The sequence below is a fragment of the Kryptolebias marmoratus genome, linkage group LG13 (genome assembly GCF_001649575.2).
Source record: "Kryptolebias marmoratus isolate JLee-2015 linkage group LG13, ASM164957v2, whole genome shotgun sequence".
Classification (NCBI taxonomy): domain Eukaryota; kingdom Metazoa; phylum Chordata; class Actinopteri; order Cyprinodontiformes; family Rivulidae; genus Kryptolebias; species Kryptolebias marmoratus.
Window position 1 is genome coordinate 7,728,273 of NC_051442.1, and position 9,242 is coordinate 7,737,514.

Here is a 9,242-nt window from a genome sequence, read left to right on the forward strand (position 1 = left end):
TAGTTTCTGTTTTGATGTTAAATTAGGATTAAAGTGAGTAATAGTTTTTTGGTACACCAAGAGGCCCTTTCCGATGTTCTGAACATCATCAGGAAGTCCCAAAACACCACACATCCTTACAATTTACATACTAAAAAAAAAAAGATGTTTCAAATGGAACAAATCGTCACTCAGCTGCCCCTGTGACTCTTTGGGATGTGACAAGGTACGTGATGTCACAATTTTCACAATAGCACCGGCGTGTGTGTGTGACTGTAACCTAACTCAGGTCTGGTGTCAGACTGCAGTACGGCCTGTGTAAACTACAAGATGACAGAAATAAATTCCAAAAACCAGAAAGTCATTTGGCTTTATCGCCAACTTTTTCCGTTCAAGATATTTTCGACCACTGCCGGCGTCATCACTGCAGTTGGTCTGAGTGTGAGAGTGTATTTGTGTAAGTGAGACATCACAGCTGAGTAGACAGGCCCGCATCCGGCCTCAACGAGGTGTGTGTGTGCATTCTCAGCTAAAACAATGGATGACAGTTCTCCCATATTTGCCGAAGTACAAGCAGTGATTTAGAGAGAGTCATACTGTAAATGTCTGTGTGTGTGGGAGGGGGTGTGTGTTGTACAAGTTACTCTGAATGCAGATGTTGGGAAGCAATCACTCCATCTGTATTTGTCACAGTTTTCAAGTCATTTGTAGAATTCTGACTCAACAAGACCTTCGCACAAATGTTATCAACCCATCTGTATGCAGTTTATTTAAAACAGCAGTGATTAGTTTCCCAAGCCTCCTGAAGGAATGGGCTGTAGCTGCGGAAAGTAGCCAACAGCAACAGAAACGGCGGCAGTTTTAAAGGTGGTAGAAACTAAGAAAACATTCAGTAGATGCTGCTGATGCTCTCAGAAGAAAGAAACTGCTTTCAGAAATGAAGTTTTCAGTGAGCAGGGGCATGCACTGATGGCCACTTATTGTTTGATTTTTTAATGTAAAGGTTTGACATTATGTTAAAAAATATAAGGTTTAGTCTGGATAAAATTACTTTTGGATTTAACTGCTTTGTTATTGTGAACCACTAAAGAATCCACAAAACGTGCGAACTCCTGTATCTCAACCTGGTTTACGCCAAACATGTGCTTCAATACAACTGCACCATAAAAGAGGAGTCTCAGCCCTCCTCCAAATGGAATCTGTTGCAGATCAAATAAAATATGAACACATCATGGAGCAAAGACATGTGTGTGGCTCTTCATTCAAACTTACCTCTTTCTTCCATCTGTAGAAGAGCTAAAACTTTGGTACAACTCTCCGACCCGTCCTATGCCTGCAGTATACGGTGACGACAACGTGTGGGCTCAATTTTGACTCTGAAGCATATTTTATATGTTTTTCAAGACATCTCTGCCATTAAAATGGAATTCAACAAGCACAGTTATCCTGAAACGCAGCACGTGTTGGTATAAGAAAATGTGGTGCGTCGTTGCATTTTCACTGTTTGGATTTCTTCAGGGTAGCGAGTATTTTACAGTTCTTATCTTTAGAGATTTCCTGTATTGTTTCCCCCTCTGGCACATTAGTAATGTTGCCTGGTAGTCATTTTGATAATGTCTTCTTTCAACATTCCAAACCCATAAAAGTGCTTTTGTTTGTTTTATACGCTTCGTCTTCCTGTCAGCAACACGTATGGCCTCCATCTCAACAACTGAGTCACATTAGGCTGGTGTATGTAGATTCTCTAATCCTAGCAAGCTGATTTAAAGAGAGGAAAATATATACTCATTAAATATCAGAGTGTCTAAACATCTTAAATTATGATTTAGCAACGCAATGGAATAATGAAACTTGACAAATTGCCAAAAGACACTTTGCAACAGTCCCAAGGAAATAATTCATCTACAACCTTGTATTCAGCTTTGATACCTTAAACGTCACTGAACCTAAAGTTACTCTGAAACATTTTATCCATTTATACTCTTTCCAACTTGTAGAGCCCACTGGTTACCAAATACCATTTACTTTCACTGTGAGGTAAAGCTGCATGTTTGTCCCCCTCCGAGAATGTGTCCATCCAGCCCTAATCATCAATTGGGAAAACAGTTGCAGTTGGGAAAACCACAAGCATCTGGGTGATTCTCTGGTTTGTCAAAATGCTTCCAGACGCTCTCTGCGCTCCTCTCCTCTCCTCCCCCTCCTCACCGCCGCGCTCGCCTCTCATCACAGAGCAGTGGCAGACGGGGATACCAGTGTCAGCATTTCCAGTTGGATCAGCTGACGGATGTGCATCTCCTGTTTCCGTTCCTGTTGTGTGGAGGAGAAATGTGACAGGAATAGAATGCGCACAGCAACACGGACAAAGAGTATTTTGTTTCATGATCAGGGCCAACAAAAGCAGGATAAAAGTACACAGAAAACAAATAAATTGCAAAGAATGAAACTGGGGAATGTGGAGAACTTAGACAATTAAATAATAGTTGAGTAGAAAAGGGAATGAGACCAGGCTACATGGTAAAAAGAGATGAGTTAAAGTTTTATTTTAAACAAGCTTGAAGCAACAAGATGGAGACAGAGGGTAAAGAAGGCTGGAAACTGAAAGGCCTGCAGGAAACGGGAGAAAGATTGAACCGAGGACAGAGAGAGACGAGTAACAGATGAGAGAGCGTGTCTCAGTTCCTGAGTGTGTATGTGTTTATCTGTTTGTGTGTGTGTGTGTGTGTGTGCAGGAGGGGTTTGTGTTGCAGTGATCTTGGCTGCTGTCAGGCTCGGGGACTCCCAGAGGAAGCCAGTTCTTGTTCAGTTTACAGTGAATGATTCCCTTCCTGTCCTGCTCAGCCCAGCAGGCCAGTGGCCAATGTGTGTGTGTGTGTGCATGTGTGGGGGTGTGCATGAATGTGTGTGAGTGTGTGTATGTGTGTGTGTGTGGCCTGATGGAAGAGGGGTGGGGTCCTGTTTGTGAAAGGTCAGACAGGTTGCTTTCCTACTTTTTCCCTATTTGTTTTTTTTTTTTTTTACAGATAAATGTTTGTTTAAATGTGATTTTAGTGATTAAAATACTGAATCATGCTTTAATTTCTCAGCAGTTGCATTCTGAAACTTTTTATAAAAAGTTGAACACTTTGCTCAGTAGTAACTGAGGAAAAAAAAACTACTGTGGAACTGAATAGATTGATTATTCAGCAAATGAGTGGAGGAAGTGGTATAATGATACTTTAAGCCTGAACCCATTTCCTAGCATTACCCACACACCGACACCAACCCCATGGCCCTTAAATTAAATTAGCAAAAAGTAGCAGCTGAAATAGTTTCCTGTTAGATACTAGCTACTTCAAGAAGGTGATCAATTGGCAAAAATATCTTGTACGTAAACAGATGTAAACAGTTTGCACATAACTTTACTTTTTATGCTTGTAAGGAAAGACTGACAAAAATGCCACATGTATTACATTGGAATATTTTATAATGTTTGTTGAGACATAAGAATTCAAGTGGAGAAATATGAGGCTATTTTGCTCTTTTATGCTTATGCCAAAGATAGGTGAGAGTGAGACGAAATATAATGCACCGGAAAGCATTGATTTCAGTATTGCAATTGTAATATTCTTTGCAGAGAATACAATTACATTTATGAGTTTTTTGAAAGCACAGCTTTACCACACTGTGCCCCCCAAAATCTCTGTTTTTTAAGGGTAGGCCCTTCGCCTCTGCTTTACATCACAAAAAGGATCGGGTTTCCCTTTCCCTTGGTATGAACTCACAAAATGTAAGGAAGGAGTTAGATAGGATTTAGTTTAATTTATGTAGTCTAAATTGAACCAAACTCAAAATAGAATCAGGAGGCAAACAATATGGAATAAAGAATGGAAAAATTACTAAGAAAATTAATTGGAGAAAATAATGTCCTCTTCTTGAAATAATGTACAGTGTCTTTTGCTGTTAAAGCAGGACTAAACAGTTTTTCTGTATCTGATGTCAATGAGTACTCACAGGTGGAAAAATCATGTTTGTTGAAAACAGCCTTGGGGTTCCATCTATTATAATAAATTAATATTTATGGGGGGGGGGGTGTTATGTTTTTTTATTTTAACCTAAATGTTTATACAAAATATTTCCAAGACTTTAAAAAAAATGCAGTTTTCTTTACCTCAGTCGCATTCAAACCTACTATTAAAACTGTTGCAATGCTGCCACCTTGTGGACAAACACATTTTTTATTGCGTATGGCACAAAAACAACGTTCATTTTAAATAGTGTAATTTATTAATAACACTGCATGCAAGTTTATTACATTCAGAAACATTCATTAAAAAAACAAATTTTCTTTCATTCCATGCACACACATACATTTAAAGTCAGTTTAAAATAACCAATTAGCTTCTCACGCATATTTATTGGACCAGAAATAAATTCATATAAAAATTATATGTGCACAGACAGAATGTCCCAAAAGGGACCACACAAAAGGTAAGAGTAATCAGAGATCGAAACCAAATGTGATGACAGCTCTGGCCACTTCTGTCCATCAAACTATTCTTTTATTGATAATACACATACACATGATGCACATTACACAATATTTATTAGTTATAAAAAAGGCGATGAAGGTACACTGATGCACGTGCATAAATTATCTTTATAAAGTCTGTGACAGTGATGAGCAAAATGTGTTTAGCAGTAAAACAATAAATATTCACAACAGGGATAAAACTCGTGTAATGTTACAGCGTCATGTTAGGAAACAGGTTTAGAGAAATGTTGATACAACTTTGAAGTGAAAAAAAGAAAACTAGGTGGTTTTTGCAACATCTAATCATTTTCTTTTAGTTGCATTTATTCCCCCACTTATGTAGTAGGTTAATCACATAAAGTGTCTGCCCTTCCGCCTGTCTGACTGTCAGCTAAGCTGTTAGAAACAAGACAAACTAATACAAATACCAGGATCAAAATGTTTTGTCATGGCTAACCCGGTTATAATCAAAGGTGCATGTCTTTAAGGCAAGCAGTCCAACATAAAGGTTTTGATTTATCAAGATGGTACTGGCATTAAAAATTAGATTAAAAGCCAGAAAAAAACATCCTTTTGATTGATTATGAAGTAAAATGTTTGAAAGGAATCATTATAAATGCTTCAGAAGTCTAAAAACTTTCGTTAAAAAAAACCTAAAAACTAAATTTAGTTGTTTTTTGTTCCAGACATGATTTACTGTAAAACTATTTTCAAGTGCGAGCCAACATTTCTTTCTCCTAGCAGTGGTATTTCAAACCAGGGCTCAAAGTGAACACTCATTTACCAACACAACCTGACGTCCTGAGGCCTGTGGCCTTTTCTGTCTGCAGTGAGAAAGAAGATGGGTACTTACAGAGCGTAATTATAACAGTAGCTCATAATCATGTGAGAGTCATGCAACGTTTTTAATGTCAGCTACAAGGATTTTATAAAGTTTTGAGTCCTCAGACAGCGCTAACCCTCAGCATGAACTGATTTTAGGTTATTTTACTTTGTTCAGCGTCATATAGCTGAAGATTATCTGTATTTAAACCTTCCCTGTACGTTTCAGTCTGTTTGATTTACACTCTTCAAGCAGGCCTTGGCAGGAAAAAGATGGCCTTTTGACCCTGGTGGGTGTGTGGTCCCATTTTGGGCTGGCCATTCCTTTTTAAAGCGACATACCAACTGTATTTCTGAGAGCGGTATGTGTTGTAGTTGTTCTCCTTGTACTTCTCCAGGAAGTGACACTCATCGTTCAGCGCTTGCTGAGACAAGAAAAGAGCACAGAGAGGAATAAAAGTTGCGGGAAATCCACATGCAGCTGAACTATGAAAAAAAAATCTCTGTGCTAGACAATAAAACTGAAGAACTCACTGATCCGTAAAGGCATCCGTTTTTGTTCATAGCCAGGTACCTTCCGGCCGTCTCGCCTTTGATGACCACCACTCCCACGTTCACGGCAGTCAGCTTCAGGATTTCTGCAACATCACATTTCTGCATGACTTTTCGTTGCCTTTCCAAGGTTAAACTGAAAGACAAACCTCAACAAAGTAATGACAGTTTTCCAGTACAGTATTTGAAAGCCACATTTCAGGGAAAAGGGGCCCTGGCGTCCAAGTGTGTACAAAGGGGAGGACTTCTTGATTTACAACCCTAAATTACTAAGCAGATTTACCAGAAATGTTGGATATGAATACCTTTCACAAGAGGTCAGCCTGTTTTGGAAATGTCTTATATACGAGCTTGAATTTTTATCAGCCATAAATATCAACAGTGAAAGCACAACCCCAAATTTGAAAAGGTTGGAACATTGTGTAAACAGTAAAAACTGAATGCAATGATTCGCAAAACTCATAAACCCTTTTATTTTATTCATAGTGGAATATAGTAAACATATCAAAAGAAATCTGACCATTTTTAGGAAAAACACAAGATCATTTTGGATTTGATGGCAGCAACCGTATAATCCACAGACTGTGTCCATTACAACATTGTGACTTGTCTGGGTGCTGAACTGGCCTGATTTCTCACCAGCGGAAAACATTTGAAGCACCATCAGACAAAAAAAAATCTGTCAAAGAGGACCCAGGACTGTTAAACAGCTAGAATCCCACACCAGACAAGAATGGGACAACATTCCCGTCCAAATCTCCAGCAGCTGGTCTCCTCAGTTCCTTGACGTTTACAGACTGTTGGTAAAGGAAGAGGGGAGGCTGCACAGTGGGAAAATGGCACTAAAATGCCCCAAAATGGCACTTTTTTTTGTTTCAATATCATACATGTTTACTGTGTTCCTTTGTATATAAAATAAGGGATTTTGAGATTTGTAAATCATACATTATTTTAATTATGTTTCACTTAATGTCCCATTTCTTTCAGAATAGGAATTGTAAAGTAAAGTGTTTGAAATATTGCATTTACTTATTACAGTGAGTGTTTCTGACTCAAAGTCAAATAAACTGGTTGTATGTTTCCTCACCATAGGGATCGTTTTCCTGCCTCCCACCATTCACTGCTCCATCTGGTGAAATCCTCAGGTGATATCCTCCATTCTGGCTGTAGAGCCTGACCTGGGTGCGCTGCTCCTTCTTGGACAGGTCCAGGGGTGAGGGGCCAAACGGCAGCACCGTCACATCCCCCTCAGACATCCCACGTTGAGTCTGAGGTGTGGAGAAAAGCGAGCGGCGTCCCTGAGGATGTGAAAACAGAGGAGGTTCACTTTGTTCTCTGTGCCTGAGACACGAGAGGAGACAAGAAGAGGAGAACCACGCCGCCTTCATGGTGTGGTTACATCCCAGCCTCGCTCTTGTTTGCTGTTTCTGCCTCCGGTGATAAAGTCTGCCAGGAGTGAGACCTGGATCCCGTCCAAACAGAGTTGAACAGCAACATGACGGGACATGTCCTTTGACTTGAACATCTCTTTGACGTGGAAAATAATTTCCAGATAAATGTGATGTAACTTTCTCTTGAAACTGGAGTAGAGCCAGGCAGCAAAAATAAACAACACATGGAGATAACAGGACATGTGGCAACGCTCCAAATCCTTGCTGTAAATGTTACTATAGGTAACAGTTCATCAAATCAAATGCAAGGCTTTGTAATCCACTGGTGAATCCTTGAAGATATTCTCCTCACTCCTCAGAAGCAAAATGTCTCACTAACATCCTACATTCTCCAAATTCTTTTTGCTTTACCTTTTGACTTCTCCTTTTCAGACCCACTACTTTAGGTTACATATCCTGGAGAGCAGACCCATTAAGTCTGTCCTCTGAAATGGAAAAAGTCAGTCGTGGATCCAGCCCGCAGTGTTACCGTAACAACTCTGGTCTTTGTTATCATTTGTAAGCGGCGGTACGGCTGCGACAGCCAGCGCCAAGTCATCCTACACGTGGAATGTCTTGGATGAAACAAAAGCGAGGAAAGAGAGACGAGGAAGGAAAGCGAAAGCCACGGGAGGAATGTGAGGCCTAACCATCCACCCACCGACGGTCTGGTTTTATCCTCTGAATCCGATCTGGAGAAAAGAGTTGCAGGATATAGGAAAACAGCTGGTGCCAGGCTGGGACCTTTGGACAGAGTAGCAGATGGGAATGACGTCAAAAGTCCAACTGATGACCAAGTCAGGGTGGAGGAGGACAAATTCAAACTATGTATCAGGGAGGAGAGAGAGGGGGTAAACTGAAGATGTTTGGCTTAAAGTGGAGTAAAGTTCCAGTGAGAGGTTAGTGGAGGCTAAAAAGAAGTGGCTAACTTTTTTAACCTTTAGTTAGTTCTTTTTTTTTTCCTTTTCAAAGGAGCAGAATTTTAACTTCCTTGACTTTCGTTGGGATTCAGCGAGATGTTGGAGAAAGTTCAGGATGGACTCAATGAGTTGATACCACAAACCAGACCTGCTTTATGCCCAGTCATGGTTTCTACGACATCCAATGTGCTGAAAGAGAAGGCAACTCCATGAAGTTTGGAGACTAATATTAGCTGATTTCCTTCTGTTCAGGCAGACATGACCTGGGTGATTCGAGAACCGACACAGATTAAAAAAAACTTTGGCAGATAAGAAAAGGTCGGTTGTTTTTGTGCAAATCTTATTTCTGTTTCTCGTTCGGTTTAGTCTCACATTGTTTTAAAGTTTCTGATTGTCACTTGTCCTTGAGGAAAACAACAAAATAAAAACTGACTGATGAACTTGTACAAGCATAGAACTGCTCAACTTGAATTGCTGTTAAACCGTTTCCCCACAAAGTAACGACAGCCTGTTAATATGAATCAGTCACCTACCTGTGAGAAAGTCATGTGACAGCAGCCCTGATGAGCCGTGCATGTCCCCCTATTCCTCTCTTCACTGAAGTTTGGTTGAAACCAGGCTCCCCTCGCTCCTCCAGAAGCATCTGGAGAAATGTCTCCTCCCTCACCTCACCATCCCTCTAACAACGTCAGACGACTCGTTTTAACAGGCCAACGTCAGGACTAAAATTACCACCCTCTGCTTCAAGGGAGAAAGACTGAGAAAGAGTCCAGGCCTCTGGATCCAACCAGAAGCAACAGGGCACTTCTCGCAGCCCCGTGTCCTTCTTGGGACACAGCAGAGTGGCAAAATATAAACAACTGTAATTTTCCCTGAAATAATCTTACATAATACTAGTATCTCTGCAATACGAGCATCTTGGAGTTCGTCTTATAAGAGAGTTAGATCCCAGAGAAGGGTGACAAGCCCTGCCAATTGAAAGTATTTTCAAATTAAAGGTCCATCATTTCTTCAAGCTTTCAGACCTTT

The 9,242-nt window shown here is 40.3% G+C and overlaps 1 protein-coding gene across 2 annotated transcripts; it reads right to left on the minus strand.

The window, feature by feature from the left end:
- Positions 1-4,230: 4,230 nt before the first annotated feature.
- On the minus strand, positions 4,231-8,870 carry LOC108238930 (fibroblast growth factor 1). Of its 2 annotated transcripts, XM_017421299.3 has the most exons (4): positions 8,747-8,870; positions 6,951-7,161; positions 5,846-5,949; positions 4,232-5,736 (listed from the first exon to the last, which is right to left on the minus strand). In XM_017421299.3, exons 1-4 carry the CDS (start codon positions 8,759-8,761, stop codon positions 5,560-5,562), a joined length of 507 nt encoding a protein of 168 aa, XP_017276788.1. In that variant the 5' UTR covers positions 8,762-8,870; the 3' UTR covers positions 4,232-5,559. The 2 variants fall into 2 exon arrangements, with proteins under 2 accessions (XP_017276787.1, XP_017276788.1); XM_017421298.3 differs by lacking the exon at positions 8,747-8,870 and having other exon boundaries at positions 4,231-5,736; positions 6,951-7,723.
- Between the last annotated feature and the right edge of the window lie 372 nt (positions 8,871-9,242).